General features: G+C 44.0%; 1 protein-coding gene across 4 annotated transcripts in view; it reads left to right on the plus strand.

Moving 5' to 3' along the window:
• The window catches only part of LOC120955412 (solute carrier family 66 member 2), a 28279-nt gene extending 2901 nt beyond the window's left edge, over positions 1 to 25378 (plus strand). For 3 of the 4 annotated variants that reach the window (XM_040376263.2, XM_040376261.2, XM_040376262.2), the window contains 5 exons: positions 14562 to 14698; positions 16243 to 16512; positions 24793 to 24957; positions 25030 to 25184; positions 25266 to 25378. In XM_040376263.2, the coding sequence (XP_040232197.2) occupies positions 14562 to 14698; positions 16243 to 16512; positions 24793 to 24957; positions 25030 to 25184; positions 25266 to 25349 (811 nt within the window). In that variant the 3' untranslated portion in view covers positions 25350 to 25378. The remainder of the gene's footprint in view (positions 1 to 14561; positions 14699 to 16242; positions 16513 to 24792; positions 24958 to 25029; positions 25185 to 25265) is intronic. The other variant, XM_040376264.2, reaches the window with a different exon arrangement.
• The last annotated feature ends 863 nt before the right edge of the window (positions 25379 to 26241 follow it).

Here is a 26241-nt window from a genome sequence, read left to right on the forward strand (position 1 = left end):
ACTGTTTATCGCTTGAGTTAATGCGTGAATAAGTGGAGTGAAAACACCATACTGTACTGTTAAAAAGGCAGTCGCAGTATGGAATTTTATATTTAGAGGGTTTTCTAAACGGTGAATCATTCTAACAGGACGACAAAACTGTGTTGAATCAGAATGGCAACAATCTACTGTTGTATTGGCGTAACAAAGAGCATTGTGTTTGATGTTTTGGCAAGGTTCACAAAGCCCATTTGAACTGGAAATCATTCAATTTCATTGTTCAGAAGAGATCGAGAGGGAAAAAATGACTCAACTCATAATTCAATACAACAAGATTGCATTTTTTTAATTTAAAATGTCTAAAAATTGTAATTTACAAGTTTGGTTAGTAAATGCCTAAATTGTAGTAGCATTACTTGTACCCGAGTTCCACAAAATTATGCTTACTCACACACTTATCACACTACCTATTCCGATGGCCACTCGATTGCAAAAGCCCCACACCACACCTCGCGATAAATGGCCCCGCGCTGAACGAACGGATAACGGTGGCGAGGGTGTAATAGGGGGTAGTGGGAGGCACTGGCGCGATAAGATAAGCGCACGCAAAAACTAGCGCAACTCTAGCCACCGGCCGCCGACCGATAGAGGCTCGGGGTAGAAAATATATGAAACATTTGCTTCCGCAAATCTCTCTCTCTCTCGAGCCCCCAGTTTTAAAGTGGGCGGATGAAATGCATGCAAAAGAAAATACTCATTAGTCTCTTTGCCCTCCTCCTCTTGATGATAGACGATCGTCACCCCCAGCACAGTAGTTAGCGATATACACGCAAAGGTGTTTGGCGCGCGCGGTACGAGGTGTTAAAACAAATGGAAACAAACGGAATAGCAAGCGCAATTGCGCGCACATCAACATCCAATCCGCATTGGACGCAAATTACGACCCCTTTTACGGGCGGGGGGATTGTGTGTGGGCGCGATGTAAGTGCGGATGCGGATGCCTTCGCGGGAAGATGCAAATAATGGAAGGTTGGTAGTGGCTGCAACGTGCAAAACGTGCGAGCGAGAACCATTTGCATACCGGCGGGGGCCGGTTGTTCGGTATGGTTAGAGCTGAGAGTGTTGCCCTGCGACCGGACGGAGGGGCGCTTCGATTGTTGGGCCGAAAGTTGTGCCGATAACCTGGCGATCGATGCGCTTGTGGCGTGGAGAGTTTGGCCGCGTAGAGTGAATGACGTTAATAACGGGCGAATCGTTTTCGTAGGAGAGAAACTGGGGAGCTTTTTTGATGAAACAAGTTCCAGCAGAGAAAAAATGTTGAAAATCAGTTCAATTTCAATACATAATGCCCAATTTCTATGTTCTATATCTACAATTAAACAGAATGAACATGTTTGATTTTGGATAGATTGGAAATTAAGGAATTTCATAACACGTGCGTAAGCAAATTTCATAACAAAATGGAAACGAAACGTTTCAAATTGAACTCAATGACCTGCATTACGTTTGAATGCTTTCAATTATGCGGATTTTTTTTTAAATTTAATTGTTGTATTATCAAAATTTACCAATTTTTTTTCTTTTTCATTTTTGTGTCCAATGATATTATGCATCTGCAAATAATTGGGAAAGTGTAAGTCCATTTTGCATTACGAGAATTTTTCGGCACGGAAGGGCAATGTTTAATCGAGAATGTTGAATAAGTTTTCACAAAATAAACTTTTTTAGGGGCAAACGGGGCAAAATGAGCATGTGGGTTAAAATGGACACCTTCTAGTTAAGCATTATTTCACGGCTAAGATAAATTCCAAGGCTCAAAATGTAGTAATTGGAGTGTTCTATGAACAGCATGTAAGTTTTATAAGCCGTAATTAACAAAAAACTTAAAAAAAACACATAATAAGGTTTAGTAGCATATTGATGTAATGTTTACCCCTTAGAAAATAACCTTCAAGTGATGTTACAGGGATGCGTGGAAGTTGTACATGGTATATTCTTAAAATATGATACTTCTATAGAGTTTGTCTGAAGAATGCAAGGCAATTAAATACGTATTTTCATTAATATAACCAAAAATATTAAAACAAATTCACGTGGGGCAAAATGGCCACTCATGTTTAGGGCAAAATGGGCAGATGTTTTTGACATATGGCGCTTGGTGAGGCTATGATGTTGTATTCGTCCACACAATCATGCTTACAGCAACAGCTTCAATATATTCTTTGTCGTCGAATGATACGTGTAAAAAGTGTTTTAATTTTAATAATGTATTTTTGAAAATAAAATTAAATAAGAGCTTTCCTGAACAGCACAACAATAGATAGGAAGAGAAAACATTTTACCAAACGTGTGCAAAGGCTTTGACCATTACCAAAGCGTTGTTGTTGTGGCTCGTATTGCCCCAGTGTTTTGAAGTGTCACGTTTTGTTTACATATGTCCATTTTTTGCCCCGCGCGTTAAAATAGCATCTTGTAAAACATTATCTTTTATTTAGTTAAATTTTAAATAAATAAATGGTGGAGGTATATAATAATGTAAGAATAATTGTGTTTCGTGGCAAATTCAAAAGGAATATTCATTGAACAGCCTAACATGCCAATTTTGCTCCGCTTTCCCCTATTTGGTAATATTGATTGAAAGTGCACACCAAGAATTATTTTTGAATATATGTAATTATTTTGAATTATTTGTTGTATCATAAAGATGAAATGTTATTTAAATCAATGACTATATTTTTATAATGTGTTGTTCACATTTAATCAAAATATTTGTTTTAGAAATGCATTATACTATACAACACGTGTTTGAATAGTGTATTTTGCAAGTTTTTTTTTTAACAAAAACATTGATTATTTATGATGTATGAATCTTCAGATTGGATGGAAACAAGAATTTAATTGTTAATTGCTCATTCTTCTCACCAAATTGCTTTGATTGTCTTTTTAAATTAAATTTCAATTTTTTCAATAACCTTTTATTTTTAACTTACGACTCTTCGGAGTTATTTGTTAAAGAAGGACTATTTTAAACTCTTAAAATTAATCAATGATCCCTTTATTGGAACGTTTTTCTATCTCTTCTCTTTCTCTCCTTAACTGCTCCGATATGTGTTCCGGCAGAACAAAATACCCCTTTAATTGCACTGACAAATCACTGACGTTGATGATAACCCGTAATGAATTGCATCAACTGCAAGCAGCAGCAGCACCTTCTCCCTCCCCCGTGCTTATTGCATTATTGTGGATATAATATTTCCACGATAGCGTATTTTACCAGCACGGCAACAGCTGATCGAATTTTTGCCACCGCCAAATGCGCATAGCCGTAGAGGAGGTAAACGAGTTTGGCCAAATCGATAATACTAAAACACACACATATACACACATATATATCCATCCATGCACACAGGCGTTCCGGATGGGTTTGATTTCTGATCGCGCTTCCCTTCGCGAGTCTGGCCTCGAATAGCAATGAGGTGCCCAGAGAGGCAAACTCAACTCAACTCCCCGTTTTGTTCGTCGTCCAAAGATCCGACATGGTGAATAGTTGATTTTTTGGACGTGCTGGAAACGTGATAAAATGTGCAACGAGCTAGAGCCTGGTATCGGTTTGGTGTATTTATGCAAACCAGAAGAATAAGGAAAGTCAGACAGAGGTTTTCTTCAGAGGTTCTTGATTCGTTGTAGGTTTTGAAAACGCTTCTCCAGCACTGGAGGCGGCATAACGACCGTACAGATTTGCGAAGCCCGAGCGAGCGCTGCTTAGCACGTGCTAGTGCGTGAATGTCTAATGTGCTACCGGATGGCCCTATGCTAATACCTGTCCCTCCACCGCTTCCCTTGGCGGTTCTGTGTTTTCTTAGAGCTTCTTGCTCGGTTGTTGTGGTTGTGCAAAACTCGAACATTCCTCCCTCTATTTTATTGCTTCTTCCTCCCCCCGTGGGGGACTTGTTTCCCGTGGTTTAGTTTTCTACAAGTCACTCGTCGTCTTTCTTTAATATGTATTGATTTCTTTTTGCCTATTCTTGGTCACTACTACTGTGTGTGACCTTCCTGGGCCGTCAAACGATGGTGAGTTACCTGAAAGTTTGCAACGTTGTTGTTCCGGCAGAAGCGTCATGGATGGGCGAAAGCCGCACACCATCGGCTGGTACCTTTCAAGGTGCCTGTGGCCAATGACGGGGTAAACTTTGTGTCCCTTTTTTCCAGTTGAGCAGGTCGGGAATGGGCACGTTTTGTGCTTTGCAGAGCGTACCTCTACGCTAATGGCATTAGAAGTTGAGGGCTGTGGGACTGTTTGAGGTCGAACGGGTTTACACCGGAGTATCGTTTCGGGTCGGGAAAAAGTGCTCCTACCTTTGGCAAGTTTAAGTGATTTTCTCAAAAACCGTTTGTGTGTGAGTATGTCACAGCTACCAGTTGAATTATTCGCAACTGTCACCATTGATGAGATTGGTCGAATATTTTATAACAACAACTGCATTGAGCATTGAATCGTTGAAAGAAGCTGCTAAAGGGAACTTCACAGATGCCAATTAGGATAGGATCTCGCTTTTTTTGGTGTAACGTGTCGTCTTCTAACTCAACGCATGCCCGAGGACGTTGCGTGTGTTAATTGAAAAGATCAATGTATGTTCAAGTGTTATTTCTTTCCCTTTACCCACGTCGATTGCAGCTGACAGGTGATAAGAAGTAACGTACGCACAGGGAATAGAAGATAATGTTTGCCAGTTACTTTATCGCCCGGTAATTGTACCCATATCGTTAGGGGAAAGGTTGATTGTTGGCGTGTTTGTTGGATGTGTTGTCAGGTTTTCGTTCATCATTCATGTTGTCACCAGTGATATTTAAGTTAACACATGTTCCAACACTCATAATTTTCACAGTGGGATATACAAAGCTCTCGAATACTTATATGTATCCCCGATGTGTCAGCTGTTTGTACAGCTTTACCTATAATCGATATAAACTTCCATTGGAGATGAAGCAGCAATGTTCACTGTGTTTTGCGCTATTGCAGCAGCTCCAACTGGTGTCGTTTGATAAGAAATTGTATTCCCTCTTTCTATCGAGTTTGCTGGAAGATTACCGCCATTCAACCGGGAGAACAATGACCTGCACTATCGGTGCAAAACTGCACGTTCTCTACGTCCCGATCGGTCGAACGAGTGTGGGACTAAGGTGGGTTGAGACTGTACACACAACCTTTACTAGCAACTTTTCTAGTCAAACCAGTTTTCGTGATCTCATCAACCGTCTCTTGCATGCGGCAGAATTCATGGTCAGAGTCAAGACGACTGTGATGAACTCTTACGTGATGGCAACCCGCACCCGTAAGTCGCCTTTTAAAGTCGTGAGTATTATTGTGTTATTTTTTCTTCAACATTTCCTTACATCGCTCCCAACCAGCTGTTGCCAGCATCGTAGCGTCGCAGCTGCAGTTATCATAATTAACGCAAACTCCTGTTAGTTGTGCTGACGGGAGCTTACGACACGATGCAATAATTGGCAGGCATCTCGATAGCGAAGTTGTCCGAAGCTCGGTCGCACTCGTGTAGCTGCCAGCGCAACTGGGTGTGTTAAGAGCGCTAATGGTTGTTTGTGCACATAAATTTAAGCTTCTAATTAAGCTATCGCATTGGTTGCTCTATTCTGACTGCAGTAACGGTTGCAGTTGCCGGGGTGTGTTCCATGGTAGTAGAATTACTAGCACGTCGGTGGACGACAAGCTAGACATGGAATCAAATCTGCTTTGGAATGAATGAAGATGTATCAATCGTGTAGAAAGCAAAGGATGCGATAAATTGGGACAGAGGATCAAACAAAATTACACAAACAGCTTGTTGTTCAAAAGTAATTTGTCGTTCAATGTAGTGTTGCAGGGACGTTTGACCTTGTTCACCGTTATAGGCTACATCTCTCAGTTGTAATATCCTAACACATTTCAGAGCCTATTCGTCAAGATCAACCAATCTATCGCTTCATTTGGCTGTATCAGAATGTTGAAGCTTATTCCAAAAACTTATGCTTCATAGTTGATGTTGATATGTTCCACCTCTTACCGCAATACAGGTTTGAGAAGGACGGAAATATATTGAAAATGACATTACTCTTATGGTTGGTGCAAGTGGTTGGTTGGGTTGGTGCCATTCGATATTATTCTACGGAATCCACCGGGTCACCGGACACACCTCCAAAACAACTAACATAAATGGTTCCATCAAGGAAAAGTGGGTCTAACTCCATCGAATAAAATTGTATTTCCTACCATCCTCTACAAAGCTCGCCAAACTCCAACTAATGAATTTGGTGTACTTATCAGGACACAACTCCGACATACATATGTATAGTTCCACTGGTACCAACAAGTGATTCCAGGGAACTGCGAAGCAGTAGAACCTAATGTATCTTTTATAGTTGCACAATTTTGAAGCTCAAGTTATCAGGTCAATAATTAAGAATTAACAACCTATGTTCTCAGAGTAAGAATATGTTTTAATAAATGGGTTGTGGGTTTTAATAAATAAACCTAGAACCAATAATTCTATCAATTATATTTTTAAAAATATTACGAAACATGTGTTTTCTTTATAAACTACTGCCCAAAATTCATCAAATTTCTTAGTATTGTTTATTTTAATTGTTTTATCAGTTGACTATCTTTTTTAACGTGCGTAATTTTATCAAACTTCACGAGTTCTGAATCAACAAATCGTATATATTGTTTCTAGTTTTATAATATTTCAATATTTTTGCTGGCCGATGATTCGTTGTTTTAAAACATTTACTATTTTTTATGATCTAATTTATAAATCTATGTTTTCAAACGCCCCGATAAATCCTAGATAATACACAATTGTACAGTTCTATATTGTTCTTTTGATACGCACTTTTGCGCCGATAAATATAGATTAAATATTTTCAAATTGATGATTCAGCCGTAAATCAAACAGGGCCGTTGCAATTTGCAATACCAAAACATCACACAAGTAGTGTTTGTAGTATGTTATTTATATTTGCCTTTGCCCCGCCTGGCCCTAAATAGAAATCAATGCATTAAAATTAGGATAATTGTTTACATATTTATGGTAAACAGTGAAAAACAACATCGTGTACTGCTCAATTTGCGATAATGTATGGCAGTATGGCAGGCAAAATGTGCACTCTTGATCGTTCCATTTCTGGTTGAAAAAATTCTAAACTAGTCCGATGACGCCCCAGGTTCATTAGTGATTTACATAGTATCGCCCTAAATTGAATTTACCCACTGCCGAGAGACCGCTCGGCAAGTAAATTTAATTTCAGTTCCAAACCGCACACCACACTCACAGCCCTCACCCCCGTCGACGTGCGAGACATGTCAAGGGAGGCTGGCTGGTACAAATTGGAAAAAAATGGAACCCAACACTCGACAGCATCACACAGCTTCTGGCCACCATCGTTCAGCACCGGGGTCACTCTGAATCCCTTCGCTAGCGTGCCCCGAATGCAGCCAACGCAATTTGTCGTTTAGATGATTTGTGTATTACGGAAAAGTGGGTTTGAATAAAACAAAAAAAAAGCAACGAATGCAAACCACCCCCAAACAGTTTATTGGAGCGTGTGCTACAGTTTAGCGTCAACATGAGAGGATGTCGATTGACGCTGTTGGGGAGGTTAGCAGCCCAACGTTTGCAGGCGGACACGATGCACGAGCAAGCACGAGATGCATAAAGTGGTCAGTAGACTGAACAGATGAACCAATTAGAAGCTGTTGCATCGTGGTGCTGCTGGACGAGTTGGAAAGTGTTGGTGGAAAGGTTTCGTGACTTGGCAAGACGGACGGAGGGTGGTGTCACGGGTTACAGTCAGTTCAGTACACGTCGGGTGCCAATTACAGGTGAACACGAGTTGACATTTGCCGAAACGTACGAAATACGGAGGAATCTGGTTTGAGACAACTTCCACTATTAGAATGCTGTAGAATCTGCCGAAGTTACGGGGTTGGCTAAAATGGAGGACTTTCTGTATTGCTGGCTCTGTTGATGAGTTAATACCGGTAAAGTCGAATAACACGTGTAAACTTTTTCCCACCGTACGCCAGCAAATTCCTTAATTTCCGTTTTCGCATAGCACGTGTTCGTAGGAATACGTTTCTGTTGAGTAAAATACTTTTTCCCATTTATTTGCCCGCTGCTGCGGCCGCTGTTTAGATACTAGCTGATAGGCATACCTGTGTCTCATCGTCAGTGAGTTCTTCCAAGCTCATAAATCGTTCAAAACAGTCTTACTTATCATGGGAGATATATCACACCAAGTCAAACCGTAGAGACTAACAGAGGAGGCCCTATCGTACTCGCAGTGGGTGCAGGTGTCAGTCTCAAACGGTAATACTACTATCATTCATCCCACCTTAACCACACCTTGAACGTAAATCCTTCACAAAAAATAGTACACGTCTTATTTTATTATTCATTATCTCCCTGTTTGGGTCGTCTAGATTGCGCTAGGCATGCTTGAATTCTTACAATTTCTCTGAACTCAGCAACTGTTCAGAAGCGGGGGCACTCTTGCAGCAAAACGCTCGGCCCCGGGAACCGTTTAAGAATGATTAACTCCGTTTGCTTTTATGGCTGCTTGATATGATAATAGCTCCTAACGTTGTTAATAAAACCGGCCTGAGTCGTCCCGGTGCGCATGTCGTGCTCGCTTTGAAGTTCTACGAAATTCTAATGAAATTTTCAAATTGAATCGAATCGTTTTTTATCGCTGGGATGGATGGATCGGTGGTTGCAGAATTGAGCAATCTATACCGTCGCTGCTTCGTGTGTGTGGGGGTATGAACTGGGAATGAATCACTGGAATGTGTGTATGCGTGTTGGTGTGTTTATGATTCAGAAGCGTAAATCGTCTATTTTGGTAAAGAAGATATCGCTCGTGCGAAATCAGCACCTGTTGCATCGAATGGTGATGATGATGACTGGTTACGATTTATACAACGTGACTGAGATGTGCGAATGAAGGATGGTGATTCGTATGCATGAATTATTAATTCGCATTGAACCGAACTGAAGGGTTGCGATATCGTCATAATTTTGCTTTATTTGCAATTATATTGTCTTAAGATTAGGAAAACATGTTTGATTTCAGAATGAATAATCGATTTTAAAGTGTGTAGTATTGTATCTTTAGCAGTGATCCAATATCAGACATCAATATCAATATTTTGAAAACAAACATCCTTATAAAACCAACCACATTGCACATCAAATAGCATACAAAACTGAGTGTAATCCTCTTTGCTCCTTCTCTAGACTCTAGGCTTACGTATGGTTCTTGTTTGCATCCAGCTAGATGCTGCCAACTCTGTCATCAAGTACATATTGCTCCACAGATTGTGTTATAACTCTGCCAAACACAAGTTTGCGAGAAAAAAAAACCATTTGGCTTCAGCACGCAGGTTGCCCGATGCCCCACAAACTGGCAATATTCACCCTGTTACACCCAGCGCGTGACATTGACCGCGAATCAACAACTTGTTTTCGAGTGCGTGCATTCGTACTTGCTGCTGCTGCATCTCGTTTGGTACGCCGTGTGGCACGTCTAGGAGGAATCCTTACATATCATTACTGCCTGGCAAAGGGTGTACTATGTCTGTCTATCGACTTGCTTGTACGCGTTCGTCTTGGTACGCTTCTATTCTCCAGTCGCTTATCCGTTAGTGCCGCTTGGTTTGAACAAGCGGGGCTTATGATAATCCACTCTAACACTACCATGTGCATGGGGACGGCAGCTGAAGGGAAGGGATGGGTATGTCACGGAATTAAATCATAAAAACATAACATGGCCTTCCAGTAATTCAGCTCAATTGGATAACAGGAGCACCTCATTTAAGAATGCTGCCCGAGAGACGATGCTCGCTCATCGTGTGCTTGGCGCTCTTTTTCAACTCCTCCTTGGGGCAGTTTAGAACTGGAAACGACTGGTCGATAAAGTGGATGCTAAAGTGGATATAAGGCCAAGGAAGGGGAAATATTGTGAGATCAGGAAGTAGTAGGAGACAGGGTAGAGTTTTCGTTTGGAGTTGGTAGAAGTTCATCTGGAATATCTTCATCTGGATTTTGAGGAAACTTTTGATCGGCTTAAACTGTCAAGTGGCGAGAGCAGAGGGAGAGGACGTGAAATTCAAATAGGCTTATTTCTAATGAACTTTCTTGACAGTTTGGTGAACTGGCTGGTAGATGGCTTTATTGAAATTATCGGCACTCTTGTTCTTGCGGCTGGAATTATTCCCAGTGGAAGTTATCTCCTGAGTGTCTGAATAACTTGTGCCAACCACAGTGCTGATAAAGTCTGGGTGATGAACTTGACCTACAAAGAAATTGGAAGAAGACACCAAACCCTGAAATCCATATTCCATATTTCGTCGGCAGACACAACAATCTGTGTGATGTGGTTTGGTTTTGTCACCTCTCCAGGAATAAATTGTTACTACTCCGTATAATCTTGCTCGTAAAATGACAAACAGAAGAAGGAAGCAAAATACATGAGGGGCAAAACCTGAAGCACGCGCTCGCTTGTTCACTACATCTTCGGATGACCTCCGACCAGCTTATCGTCTAGTCACAGTCGTCATCCTCCTCCTCTCACAGGCGCTGATTTGCTCAAGTCATCAAGATTTATTATTGATTGTTTGCTCAACCTCGAATGAGCACGCCTGGTCCGTTTGTGCAGGCCACGGACTCGTCGTTGTCACTGATAAGCGCTTACAAACAGACCCTTTTCGTGCGGGGATTTGGGAGGATCCGTTCAGCACCACCAGCTGCTGGCGGTCGGCCGTACAGCTGATTGCGGGCGCATTATGGCGGGCGTGCGTGTTTGCCTCACGGGCGCTAGTATAGCTATTTGTTGGGGTAGCTTCTGGAAGCATATCTACGTGATGAATTTATTTCCACTCACTGTACCATTACATATTGCACTACTATTGGGCCGTTGAATCATATTTAGCTATAAATCAACTGTAAATAGAGGTTTTTAATGATTTATCTATTTGTTAGTTTACATTAACGTATCTTAGCCATGTAAATTTCACAGTCACGTCGCAGTTCTACTAGAATTCACTAACACCAATTTAGTTTCCATTTATTGTTCAGTGTTTGCATTCGAAGTTCTGAGTCATTTAAGCGTCAATGTTTTAATCTTGAGCTATATTTGCATTAATCCAGCAATATATTTGAGCTCAAATATTTACTTATCAAACTACAACTTCAACTTTCATAGTCAAATTCGTATGGAAAATCCCTGTGTATGAGCTTCCTTCCTGGCAATATTCCCAGTGCAAAAAAGTGTTTGAGGACAGTTTTTGTACGGCCTATAATTATCTATTTACATCTATTTACATTATTACTCGAATGAGCAATGAGCCATTTCGCCTAGGTTACTCAAGGCATCTCAACAACATGATTCATTTATCTAATAACTTACTTCTACTACGTTTGAATAAACATGTTAATTTTCGCTAGAACATCAAATTATGCTGCAACTCTCTTCATTTTAAGGATTGAAAAGTTGGTATTCACACAGCATCATTGATACGATTATGAACTTCCTCGGTCGTGCAATGTGTGTATACACGAGGTTCACCCGTCACACTCGCATCAGCACTTCTTCAGAATGTGTGCACTTTGGTACCGTTCTTGAATTCATCGATCCAACAAATTTAAGGCAAAAGCGTAAAGTGCCTCACCTACATACACTACAGTGCGACCGCTTAAATGTAGACACTCTCTTAGGTACTATAGTTCGGGCATTGTACGACCCATTCCTGCTCCATATCAAAACTGCAAGCTATTAAAATTGTTTATGAAATGTGAATGTAAACAGTTGGAAAGCGAATCTATTGATCTCAGCAATTGGCGAAGGGTCGTAAAAATTGAAACTTCACAGCCAACACTTCTCGCATTAAAGTCAGCAGGTATAGCAGTTGGTAAACAATATTTATTGTCGGTTATTGCAATGAACTAGCACTAAATTCAGAGTGAAATCAATATCACATCCTTTTTACGTTTGACTTAAAATGATGCTTTGTACAGCAATCACGTCATTAAGACTATTTTAAAATCATAGTATGACTTGAACTGCATCAACATTGTAATGTATTCTACAATGAGGCCGGCAGAATGATCTCACATGACAAGGGGTTTGAAAAAACGCGGCAAACGATTGTATCGGGAGACTGTAGTGTGGGGTAGGTGGAAAATCGATATAAATAACTCAGCTAAAAATCAACCAAAACCAATATGGAGCAAAGCAAACACAAGTCGTCCAAGAAAAACAAGGTTAGAATTCACAGTTCACCGTGTGACCAAAAGTGTCTAGCATCCTTTGCGAAGCGATACACCATTTGCAGGTGTATCATCATCGCCGTCGCCAAAATAAAAGTACAGCAGAGTAGTATATATGTGTGTCATTAAGAAAACCTGCACCTGCCCCGGTACTAGAGAAAAAAACGACGGAAGCAAAAGCATGTGCAAAATGTACGAAGTGTTTTCAGTGTTTGACTTCTACTTTGCAGTGAATTTTCATCCACCAAATGGACCCCTGGTGAGGTCAGCGGAGATGACGATGATCCACCCCGACGCGGCCGTACCTTTACGTTGTGTTTGGCCGCGCCGGCACGATCTAAAAATAAAACATCTGCAAATCATAATCGTATGGACTTGTGGCTTGGGATGGCCGGTCTTGCTGCCGCCAGAACCAAGCGACAAGAGAGTCATTAAATTTGCGCTCCGTTTCGGTTACCGGCAGCGGGCAAGTGTCGTCCCCCATCCAGAGAATGCACTTTGTTTGTTTGACCTGGACGCGCAAGTGGTGAATGTGCTGAAAATGGGAAGGAAATTGAATCGTGCGCTGCTGTGCCGACCGGGCGTATTGTTAGCTGTCAAATTAGTAACTTTGGTTGTGCGGACGTTGCAAATTTTCTGTCTATCAATGTAACTAGCGTTAATGCATTTTGTATGTACGTGCAAAGTACGATGCAGATGCATTTCGAACGTAGTTTTGCTCGAGTCGAAAGACAATGCATTGTTTAGCAAAATGCACTTTTGCTGCATGATGACCTACATATTGTTTGACATGCACACGTGGTTGAGAAAAATGTGTGCCAAATCCAGCCCTATTCTCTCTTGTCAATAAGGTTGCTATTTTAAACTCGCTAATTGACAAGCTTTGTTTATTAAAACATCAAATTGATGCTATTTACCCAAATGTTACACTGTTTTCCGGGTCAGTTTCTAATGTGAACGGGATTATTCATCAATATAAAGACATTTTTTAGAAAAAGTAATGACAGCTGTTGAAAAACATCTTGCAAGATTTGAATAATGTTGTTCTCATTGGAAACTGTGTCGGAAACAGTGTATGCATCATGATTTATTTAATTTAATACATATATGATTTCACTAGAGTGATTCATCACAAATAAAGAATCAACATTTGAATTTATTCCATAGGATTGCTAAATATTTACAATGCGATAAATGGTCGGAAAACACACGACTTATGTTACCGGGATTTATGAATCTGTGAATTCTAATTGCGTTAAGCATTAACTTTCTTTTAATTTGACTTAATTGTATTGTTTATACTATTTATAAATGTTGGTTTCTATCTGTTGTAGCTTTCAAAATCCATTAATTGTAAGAGAATTTGGACGAATTTAGGAGTTATAAACTATAGAGTGGAAGTTATTCTAGGTTAGTTGAATATGGAGACAATAAAGAATACTTACTTTACATGGGATTTGAGCATTGCTTAAATCTTCTGAAGATTATTCAGTCTAGAGCTCCTAAGCGAGATGTACACGTTATGCTAATGCTAACTCGCTAATACATCTCTTACCCGTTCCTGTATACATGCAGTGTGTCTTCATTTATGTCCAAACGAGAACATCGTTTTTAGAATCTTTAATACATGATGAATATGAAATGTCATACCCAACTCTTAAAAATTTACAGCATTTTGAGATAGTATGAATTTCTCAAAATGTTGCAAAATTTCAGCCGTAATGCTTATTTCAATGAGATTATTATGCCTAATGTCATCTTCCTGAACTCTATGTACACCCCCAACCAGGGAAGAAAGAATCAGAGAAGTATTCAAAATTATTATAATTTGCCAATTTTCCCTAAAAATATCAAAGAATGGTCAATCAATTTCGCTTGGATAGGCAAAATGTGATTCGTTTAATATCCGGAATGTCCTCCCATAGCAAAGACTAGTTGTCTGTAGCATGAGGGTCGATAGCAAATATAAATCAGAACTCCGCTGAATCAGAATTATCGTGCAGAGCTGGTCAAAAGTACAGGCCGAATGTTTAATTCGAATCAATCCGTATATGCTTACATTTTTAATTAAAATTACTTCCAAACGTCTTTAAACCCTTTTATTTTATTACCTTGGTAACACCCACACAAGTGGGTATCCCTTTATTTTATTTTAAGTTAATTACATTAATTCTTTCACCAAAATAATCCTAACAGCGCCCACATTGATTGATCATTAATCATGTGTTTTCCTTTTCTCTTCTCCCTTCTCCCACCCAGGTTTTCCAGCCGCTACGAGCTGCCGCTGCTGGTGCAGAGCGTGGTGATGAACCTAACCATGTTCCTGATGATACACCTGTGCGTGAAGGTGCGCCGGAACAATGCGATCATGCGTATGCGGGAGCGCGTCTTTTCAGGTCAGTAGTGCAGAGCGATTATTCGATGCATCGTCGTCGCACCCTTCTTCTGCCGCCGCATCGCCGCAAGGGCACTTCGAGTGCAGGCAACAATGCTTCTGGTTTTACTACTCCCCCCGTTTTCAACTCGTACGGATAGTTCCGACTCCTTTCCGCTTGGTTCCGTTCCGCATTCCACGGAACGTGTGCTGCGGTGGCGGCGGCGGCCGGGGGTGGTTTTGCGTTTCAAGGCGGGCTTTGCGCTTCACCCGGCACACCATTACATGCAACCGTGTGCACACATCGTGCCCTATACCGCGGCATTAAAGACTCTACCCACTGCGATCCCTGACGAGCGCAGGAGCTTAGCGTTCACCATCATCATCGTCATCTTCGTCCGTTCCGGTGGAAAACCTTGTTAGAAAAGGCAAAGCGCATAGCGCACACAAACCGGCACACATACGGGCGCGCTTTAGAAGTCGTTCCATATTTCATTCGGCTGTAGATTCGGCCCGAGAACAGCTTTTGGGTAGGAACGGTTTTCAATTCGGAAGCACTCGTTTGTGTCGTCGTCCTTCCCCCTATCGTCAAGGTTCCGGGTTGCAGGTTACTGTAGGAAGTATACAGTAGCACATTTGCATCAGCCAGCATAATTCTGCACCGCTTTGGGCTGCACAGAAACGCGTCCGTATGGAAATGAGAAAACGAATCCTAGCAGAGGGGAATGAGGGGAGAGTTCGCCATATTTTCTACGTTTTCGTTTCTGGGCTACACTTACCTCCCGAGCGCGATAAAGTTTGTTTTTCACGATCAGTGCAGGCGTGGTTCATGTGCTTCATGTAGGACCTTTTCAATTCGATTTAACGAGATTACTGGTGTCTTTTTTTTCTTCCATTCCCAAATTGGAGCTAAAATTGTTGTTCTATCCCATCGTCAGTACCGCAAGCAAATTGCGTTGCAGGGAAGCATTACCATGCTATCATCTCCAAACGATATCTATCTCACCAAGGATAACAACCGGCTGCACCACTCAACAAATACCCTCAAGTGGCACAGGCATACCTCCCCCCGGTTGGCTTCAATAGGTGCTTGAGAGGATAGCGGAGAGCAGGGGAAGCGTGTTGTGCACACTCGCGCGCTGCACAATTTATCTAGCCATCCGCCATGCACGCACTTACTCTGCGCAAAAATCTCATCAATCAGCGCTTTTGTTTAGCCTCGTTTCGCTCCACCGTTTTATCGCTCGACCACTTTGTTAGGAGGAGTAGTATTCGCTTTTACTTGAAAAAAAAAATGCCAGCAGTTCGCATTTCCGAAGTGTGTGTTCTCAGCATTCCCGGCCACAATCTGGTTCCTCTTAGCGTTGGGGCACTTGACTCTTTTGTTCCATTTCTCCTTTTCGGTCCTTTTTTTTCTATCGCAAACAATCGTTAGTGTGCGCGCGCGAATGAGGGCCGACCTCGCCAAAGTGTTCTCAAATCGATGATATACATTTTTTACTACCCTTTCCTCCCTCGCTCCCCACCTCGCATTGCATTTACCACCACGAACACCAACGTGCACAGAGGCGACAGGAGCGGACGGGATCGTAACCGAAGCACAGCACGGCAAGAACGGGGACGGTTACGTGCTTAACATTCGCCGACCGTCAAGCACCAATCTCACGGCGACGGGCAGCGCCAGCGCTACCGCCACGACAACGGTCACGGCCAATGCCAACAACACCACCAGCATCGGTATCGGATCGGCCCTGGTAACGCAACCACCGTCGGACGCTGGTGGCGGACATCATCCGGGCACGCTGAAGAAATCGCGATCGCGCCACTACATTCTGGGTACGTCCGAGAGAAAAAGGAGAGAGGGTGGAAAGCATGGCAACATCCAAACAAAAACAAAAAACATACCACGGCTTGTTGTTATTTGTCCCTGCGCTCTCATTTCGACGTGTGTAAATCATCCCCGGTGCACATCATTCCTTTCACATCAACGCTAACCGTACGACAGTAGATACAACAAATAACATTCGCTTCATCTCCCACTGGCTAATCATCCATCCGTTCACGAAAAGGATATCTATATGCTGGCTCGGCGCACACGTGTTTCTATGTCGATAATGTTTGGAGAGGAAAATGACGATGTTCAGTTCAGCTTCGGTAGCGCACGTGTTACTGGACTGCTGTACACGCCATCCTGGTTTTTGCTTATAAATCATAGAATTAATACTAATGACTTCATCACAACCCTTTCACTAAACAATTTCGTTGTGTTTTGTCCTTGAACGTTTGTACCCCTATAACCTAAAATACTTTTTTTTAAATTTTAGAACTCATATTCACATGTTATTTGTGTGTGCGGTGTATTGAAATCACGAAAAAAGCTAGCCGACGAGCCAGCTGTGTTATGGTGAGATTCCACGACCACAGAAAACGAAACGAAGAAAAGGAAAATTAACTCCCAACGGGCTGTTCCATCAATCTATCCTTGTCCTTGAGTTCGAGCACCCTCAAACCCGTAGTAGCATAGACTCGGAAGCTTTCAGGCTTCTTTCAGCTGTGTTTGCCACCAATACGGTGCCAAAGATTACCAAAAGATTTCCAATCAACTCGCGGCTACCTCCGTTGCCTTATCCTTACACACAGACCACCTTCGCTGGGAATGTTCCGCCCTAGCGAACGACATCACGTCAAGAGGTGTGACTCGGCAACGGAGACTTGAGCGCGGAGGGAGCGATTGTTGAAAAGAATGCTCCAAATCGAGTTGCTTTCACTAATTTAAGTGTTTTCGGGCGGCTCGCAAGGACGTGGAATAGTCAGTTAGCACGAGATATCCTGCCTTTTCGGAAGCTTTCTATTCTTACACCGGGTGACCTTCCACACGTAACGATGGGTCCTTTTACATCGCTCACAAACACACACATCGGTTTCCCCACGGGGGTTCCTGTGTAGAGCACTGTTTGACGCATTGTTGCGTTGCGTGTACAATGGGAATATTAATTCTCGGCGGACCGACCACCATACCGTCGGGCATATTTCAGACTTGTGGAGCGTGTGCACACTAACCCGAGTCCCGTGTGTGCGTGTGTGTGTGTGTGGGTCGAAGAAGCTTTTGGTCGAATTCTTGCAAAAGCGAAAAAAAAAATAAAAGAAACTATAATCAACAAATATAAATTGACGTCAATAAACGCAAGTACGTGCTTTTGTGCTAAAAATATACGAGAGCGAGTTGAGCGGGAGGGGAGAGTGGTGGTTATCGTACCAACAACACTCACCAAAATTGTTCTCCCCCCCGAGCTCCGGAAGCCAATTCAATGCATTCGCTTCGTCTAACATGTTGATTAATTATCGTTTCTAGTTTCCTAGCTGCCCGGTTAGCGGCGGCATTTGGATGGGTGTTGTTAGCGCTCCCTGGCAACAAGGCTCACGTACACCGCCCCTTCGGTACGATGCAGTTTCCAGACGAGAGATTATTTAATTACGCTTTATTCACACTGTTGTGCGTTCTGTTAACTTCCATCCCTACCGCTCACGGGCGTGGGGGTACTCCCGCCATCCCAAAAGCTTCCAGGGGTAGATGGATGTACAGGTTGAAGGTCATGATGAACTTTTCACGGGTACGTGCTGCTCCGGTTTGCTCGGGGATGATATTTATTGCTTCACACACGTGCGCATGCATCCGCTTACCTTTAAAGGTGTGAAGCGTGCAACCTTTAAAACGCGTGCACCCTGTGGCTATTAAAGCTGTGGCCGCATCATCCTTTTCCATCGCTGCTGGCAACCGTCCAAGGCTGCAGGGCTGTGCGAGCTTTACAAACCCACCGGCTAGGACCTGCTGCTTCTGCTGCGGGGGTAGTTTGAATACGTTGTTTGTAAAAGAGCTTAAAACTTTCCCTGGTCTCATCACGGTCGAACGCAGCTCAAAGCTTGCCGAAAGAAATAGCTCGTTTTAATATTTGCGTAGCCACGGGACGACCTGAAATCGCACCATAATCAGGTTGACATTCGCCCGTCCGTGTGAATGATATTTGCTGACATTTCGGAACCGAAGAAGTCATCCGTGTCCTCGGTCGCTATTTCAGAGCTTGTTTTTTTTTGCTCTACCCCGCTACGTTTGTGTCCTGCCGGCCGGGAGCAGCTGGCACATAAATATCAAAGAGTTATGTACCTGGTTTTGTTTTGCTTTGCCCGCCCGATGGGCGGGTGGTAATGCTGCTAAAGCGTTTCTATTTTTCGCCTTTCCTGTGCCACGGACATAATTTCGGTCGGTATGGAAAATGTCGCGTAGGAACGCTCTCCTCCAACGAAATAATCACCAACTGGTATTATTAGCATACAGTGTGTGTTTGTGTGTTTGTGTGTGTGTTTTTTAACTCCCTTTGGCTCAGAACTTTTCGAACCTCAAACAGTTTCGAGACTAAAACATATTCGAATGGTCGAACGAAAGCCAAACTACAGTGGGCAGATTGGCGTAAATTTATTATCCAGCAAGGTACACAATAGTGGTGGGAGCTCGGAATCGGACCCCACCGATTCCGATTCCGTGTCTGTAATCAATTCCGGAGCCGATTCCGATGTTGAAATCGATTCCGATTCCGGAGTCGATTCCGGAGTTGGTTCCGGAGCCAAATCCGGAGTTGAATTCGGAGGCGATTCCGGATTTAGTTCCGGAGCCGATTCCAAAGTTGATCCCAGAGCGGATTCCGGAGTCGATTCCAAGATCGAAATCGGCTCTGGAATCAGAATCGTCTCTGGAATCGGAATCGACCTGGGAATCGTAATTTGCTCCGGAAACGGAATTAGGCCTGACTCCAGTAATGGAATGGTTTGTATTGAAATAAGAAGTGTGGGAAGTGAAATAAGTCTGGGAATCTCCATGTGAATAGATCATTTACAAATAAATTTTGATTCTATGCCGCTATCAACACATAACATCATTGGACCCAAACGCCTATTCCTATGAAGATGCCGAAACCGACTCCGTTTCGAAGCCAATCCTGATTTCGGAGTTAATTCTGATTTCGGAGCCGATTTTGATTCCGGAGCCAATTCCGAAACCGATTCCAATTCAGGAGCTGATTCTGATTCCTGAGCCAAATCCGATTCTGGAGCCAATTCCGAGTCCGAAAACGATTACGATTCCGAAGCCGATTCTGATTCCGAAGCCAATTCCGATTCTGGAGCCAATTCCGGAACCAACTCCGAAGCCGATTCCGGAATCGAATCCGCAAACTGATTCCGGACTTACTATCCGGAATCGATCCCAAAAAACTGCGGAGCTAGCCGGAATCGATTCCGACGAAATCTTCATATTTCCCATCACTAGTACACAACCTTCAGCTATCCCCCACAAGAACAGCGCTGTGTCGTAAGACGGACACCAGTGCCCATGAGCCAGCGTGTGCGCGCCATTTTCTTGCAGGCGACTTCTTGAACAATCAACAGCAGCTACTAGCTCCCCACGGGGAAGCGATTCACTATGCAGCAAAGAAACAACACACACCCCTTTTCATGCACTAAGTGAATATCAACAGTTTGAATAGTGTAGTGTGCTGGTTTGTGTGGCCAACGGCGCCCGCTTCTTGCCGGTGTAAGGCGCAACCTTTTCTCCATGAAAGCGAGTCTTCATCGCACTGCTGGCTGAAGGGTGTAGAACCTTTGCATGCTTTCACTGCGTGTGGATATGGTCATCCGCTGGAAGGCTGTGCGGGCTGTGCAACAACGTATTTCTGTATGGGTGAGCGAATAAATAGAAGCGTTTTTTGTTGTTGTTTCAAACGTTTTCTAAGGCTTTGTGCAATGTAAAGAGGACACACAGAGAGACAGACGCTACCATACATAAATTCACCATAGAATTTAGAAAACAGCTTTTCCCCGGGCCGCTGTGTTTGGCTGTTTGTTCTCTTAGTTGCTTCGCAACACAGTCACGACCTAACAGCAATGTAGTGGCATTGGGCTTTGTAGATGGGGCCGGAGGGTTCGAGATAAGCGGAAGCTTCAAAAGCACAATGGTTACCACTATACCCAGTCGGTTTATTGTGTTGTTGTTGAAGGAGCAAGTATATATGAATGGCGTGGTTAGAGTATTGCGCAATTTTGAAAAACACAAAGGGAGAAAGCTGCAAAGTTGTAACAGTTGTGTTTTTCACCCTAAATTGGACTGATTTTTTATTCAATACTAACTGATTGGCTGTTTTTTCTGGAGTCTATAGTGGGGAATGTCAGTTGTACGGAGAGTGTCACAGATGTGATGTAGTCTGGCAAGTAGCCAACCGGAATGTCCGGAAATGTCTCGTCCGTGATGAAGGGAAAAACTTGGATTCACTCTTTCCCGTACAAGCTCAAAACAGGCGAGACGTAGCTTTGGATCCGTTTATTTGGTTTGTTTTATTGTAAATAATAGTTATTTTGGAGCATTTTGTCTCGTTACAACACTAGCTCTACAAACTTTTTCGACGAGTTTTCAACAAGTTCACAATATTCGAAAAATACTGCCCATGACGCAAGTTCAGCCTCTTGTGATGTACCCTGTGGAGCGTACCCACGATTCCCACTTCCCACGAAGTGTGATTCCCACTTCGGCAAAATCGGAATTACTATTTCCGCCTGGAGTTGAAGTCGATCGAAGTCCGGAGTTGTAGTCGTCGGAAACGTCAAATTTTGGAGTCGGCTGGAGCCGCCCAGAGTCTTTCATAGTCGGCTGACGTCATAATCATACTGAAGCCACCTGCTGTCTCAGACCCCAACATTGCTCGACCCCGGCCGACTCCGACTCCAGTTGAGTCCGGTCGATTCCAACCTCGGATGACTCTGACTCCGAAGGACTTCGATTCCGGATGACTCCGGGCGGTTTCGGATAATGCTTGTCAGATCAAGTCGGAGTCGGATCTGAAAATTTCGGAGTCGTATCGGAGACGAGGCCGGTCTGGTGGTACAGTAGTCAACTCGTACGACGTAACAACATGCCCGTCATGGGTTCAAGTCCCGAATAGACCGTGCTCCCATACGTAGGACTTATTATCCTGCTATGGTAACAATAAGTCACTGAAAGCCAAGCTCACTTCACTAGTGGGTAAAAAGGCAGGCCTTGATTGGTTTTTTAGGAAGCAGGGATTACTCATGAGAGATTCAAAGTGAAAACTTCAACCCAAAGGACGCCCAAAACTCATATCCAAAATAAATAGTTGCCATGGACATGTGTGCCAAGTATGCTCGAGAAAGTATTAGATAAACTTGTTCTTTATTGAGGAAACCCAAACATGAACTGGTTGCAGTTTCCCTTACTCCACTCCATTGCATTAGCAGTAAAAGGTCACTGTTTTCCTATAAAATGAGGATCGATATGTAGCTACTGCACCCGCAACACTCCCTTTCCAAGACTTCAAGGCTCCAATCGTCCACTGAAGGACGAGCTAAAGTAATCGAAAACCATACATCCTTTTTCGGGAGGAGGAAAGGGCTAAAAAGTCGTCAAACGGACCGGAACAATGTGTCCCGAACAATGAAACGGATGTGGTAACCTTCGAAAAAAGAAACAAACAAAAAACTCCCATCAACTTTGGTAGTAGCCCGCAACAACTCTCCGGTACAAATCGGGACCACGTAAAAGGTCGCGGAAAAGCTTCCCGAACTCCTCTTCGTTGAAAATGTGGTTGTGTTTGTATGTTTTTTGTTTATGTTACAATGTTTTGCCGGTACGGTGCAGCCGGAAATTTCAAACCATCCGCTGAGACAACAAAACTTGCCGTAAATCGATTTTCAATAAAGTTAAGCTCTAATATCGTAAATATCGTAGCAAGTCGTTGCTGCGTTGGCACACTGAGCAAAAAGGATCTCTCCTCGCGCATTGTGCGCATTTCAGTCGTGGGCGCGGCAAAGTAAATCATTATTTGAATTTGTTTTGCTAATCCGCGCCTACGGAAGTTTGTGAAGCTTTTGCCGCGTGGCATCAGTCACGCTACGGTGCCTTTCTATAGAGCGCGATGGGATAAGCGTTTGTGCTGCGCGTTTGCTTGTGTGTCGCTCAGTGCTTCAATCAAAGTCATCCCTTTACAGCTCGACAGGTTGTTGCCGAACAACAGCAGCACGCTTTAACGATGTCCGCCTGTTCTTGGGTGGTTGTGCATTTCCCTGCTTTTGTCTCACCACCCGCCTCAACCCCGTTGGTCGAGCAAAGCTTTTTAGCTGAGGGATTATTCACCGACCACGTCAATCAGCGGTTCGGATCGTTTGACATAGTAGAAGCAAAAAACACACAGGAAGTGGAGCTTTTCGCGCTACAACAGGCACTGACTGCTGCCCTAAAACCGAAATCCGTTGCGTGTGGGTTTTATTGAATTGATGTGGTTTTAGTGTGTGGGGCTCGGCTCGGGAGTGGTGAAGGATTTCGTTTACAACCGAAAACTGCCACCACCAGCAGAACAGATAAACGAACTGGTGGGTGTGTGTGTGCGCCTGGTGCTTACCGTCATCAATCAAGCGTTCGTTTAATGATGTCACGAGCAGCACCGACCATGGTGTCCTGTTGCTAGCAAGCAGGGGAAAGTCTCTATCCAAATGATGAGCCGAGAATGGGGATCGAAACGAGAACCAAACCCCCCCAGCAGACAAAATGGTCGTCGTCGCCGTAAGGCCTTAATGCGTTCCACTTTCCTATTCGCCGGCATAAAACATATAGACAGGTTGATAAAATTAATAGTGGCGTTGGATTTGGGATTGGCCCAAACCAGGGAAAACAGCTACAAAAGTCAATCCCATTTGCCAAGCTTTATTGGACAGTAAGGAAAAGAACAGTGTGGGTTTTGCGAGGAGCGTTCCCTAGGAGGTTATCAGCCAAGGCCAGACTGTGTCAGACTGTGTGGGGTGCAGCAGGGACAGAGCCGTGTCACCTTCTCACTTGGATTGTAATTTTATGATCTTCTTAGCGATCAGGTCCGATTAGCGATGGTAGATTGAAATTCCAAGCTTTATGCTCGTTTGTGTCGCTTTGCTGTGGGAGCGTTATTTATAGATTGCGAATCTTTTTCCTCCAATCCATTGGATTGGAATTAGTTTCGCCTGTTGAGAACGATGGAGTGTCTGTTGCATCGTTCGGTTTGTCCCACGTGTTGTCAGTTTTCTTGGACAGCAGAAAAAAAGAAAGCATTACTGTGTTTCAGAAACAGAAAACGGCACGTGGCACGTGTTTAAATTGAACGCTTTCAATGTCAGAGAAGAAAATAGTCCCTGAGGTTCTATATTTTGCTTCACTTCAGATACTTCAGAGCTTCCAGCCATTCGTACCCCACATGATACCGGCAAACTCACTCAGCAAACTCGCCGTAAAATAGAGCACGAAACCGGCAGCCCAGGGAGTGGTCGTCGTTTCAGGATATCCTTTTGTTGCCCGTAAAGGTAACGCAGTAACGGCCACACCTGCAAGTTGCCACAAGCGTACGATCCTACACGATGGCAGTAAAATTATGACCGATGGTTTTCGTTCGCCAAACGGGGCAAAAAGCACTTGTCATAGGAAAAATAATCTCATTTACACCCAGGCAGCACCTTCCATCCCCCTCCCAGGGCGCAACACAGTGCCTTTCCCTTGCGTTTCAGTAAATGGAAAAGGAGAAGAAAAAATCGACCACATTCCGTTCGTTGACGACGTGCTTTTGCTGTGATTAAACATTAGCCTACACCCTCTTGGTGTCGGTTGTAAAAAAAAAGAAAAAGATTGACCGGCGCGTGCCCATCCTTGGGAAATGGATTTTATTTTTAACAATTTGCATGTTTGGCTTCATTATGCTAACAAAAACTGTTCGAGGGAACTTTTATGGCCAGTGTGTGTGTGTGTGTACGTCTTCAATCATTTTAAGTATAGTTTATGATTACCTTAACGACTTAGCTTTATACGTTTTGCAAGGATCATGTTCTAACTCTGTACATTCTAATTCGTTTCCATTCTCCGTTGTGTTGCGAAACAGCAATAAAAACACTCATCTGTGTCCTGTTCGTCCCCCCTCATGAACCACCAGCTACCATTTGTGCGAGCTAGACTAGATACTAGAACTGTACATTTGCTTTTATAGATTGTGTTAACAATTTAATTTATATTTTTATCTTTTTCTTCATCGAATGGAACAGATTTCGATTCGCGCTACTTCTGGCAGTGGACGGACTTCCAGTCGTACGTCGACTTTATGCTCCTCGTGTGGGCCATCGGCGCTGCCATTACCTATCTGATGCTTTCCGTTACCTGGTTCATGGAAACGATTGGCTTCCTGGCCGTCTTCACCGAGGCAATGTTGGGTAAGTGTACGAGAGCGCCCGGTGCAGTCTAGACATTTTCCCAATGATTTCATCTACTTCTTTCCTCTGCAGGCCTTCCACAGTTTGTAAGGAACTATAAAAATAAGTCCACCCACGGGATGAGCATCTGCATGGTGATCATGTGGACCGCTGGTGATATGTTTAAGACTGGTTACTTTGTTTTAAGACACGCGCCGACCCAGTTCTGGATCTGCGGCACGCTGCAGGTAAGCATTGTTCGGATCCGGCTTCGGATACAGACCACAGCAGTTAACACGTGTGTTGCCTTTTCCGCTCCATCTCTCCAGGTCAGCCTGGATCTCGCCATCCTGCTGCAGGTCTACCTTTATCGTAAGAATCCCGCGCCACGCAATGCGCACCGTGGCGATTAGCAGTTTGCCCCCCAAAGTATAACTATTCAAGGCAACGTGAACAACAACAACAGCAGCAAGAACAGCATCCATTCGCACCGTAATCATTCGTCAATTCGTAGCGCCTGCGGTAGGGCGACGATCGATCCGTCGGCCCAGCCGCCGCCGGCCCCCGGGAACGGCTGCAGTGCGCTGCTCGCCGCCTCGCCCGATTCGCACGACACGGCGCCGATGCTTCCCGGCCGGCGGGACGTGGGCGTCGGCTGCAACCGGCTGCTCGGGCTGGCACCGCTCGCAACGGCCTGCTCCTCGTCGGCCGCGTCTTCCTTCTACAGCAGCATGCTGGGGGCGGAGTGTTCCGTCTCGCTGCGTTCGCGCGACCGCAGCTCGCTAACGCCCGGCCGGAGCAGCCAGGCGACCACCACCCGCCTGGCGACCCGCTTTCAGCACTCCAAATCGCACTCGATTGCGTCGTCGCCGCGTGAAACCACGCCCGTGCGCAACTCGCTCGTCATAGGTGTGCGGGGCGGGTCGGAGAAATTTAGCGACCGGCAAAAGACGGCCTCGCTACCACTGCCGAAGCGGCGGCAGCTGAGTTTAAACGTGCCCGATACGGCCAACAACGCTACAGGTGTGGAGGAGGACGGCAATGTTGAGCGGCCGTCGTCCCGTACCAATCTGCCAGCGGAGGAAACGTTCCAGGCTGGTGAAAACTGTTCGTTCGATACGGCAACGTCCGGGCTGGGCGGTGGTGGTCCGCTGCAGACGCTCGACTCAAGCTGCACGCTCAACAGCAACAGCTACAAAGAGCAGTACATACTCGGCTGTGGCCACTATCGTAGCAATCTGAAGCACTACGATGCGCTGCTGGCCGGTGGTGGTTGTGTGGTCGAGAGGCCTCGCAAGGACGACA

The sequence above is a fragment of the Anopheles coluzzii genome, chromosome 3 (genome assembly GCF_943734685.1).
Source record: "Anopheles coluzzii chromosome 3, AcolN3, whole genome shotgun sequence".
Taxonomy (NCBI): domain Eukaryota; kingdom Metazoa; phylum Arthropoda; class Insecta; order Diptera; family Culicidae; genus Anopheles; species Anopheles coluzzii.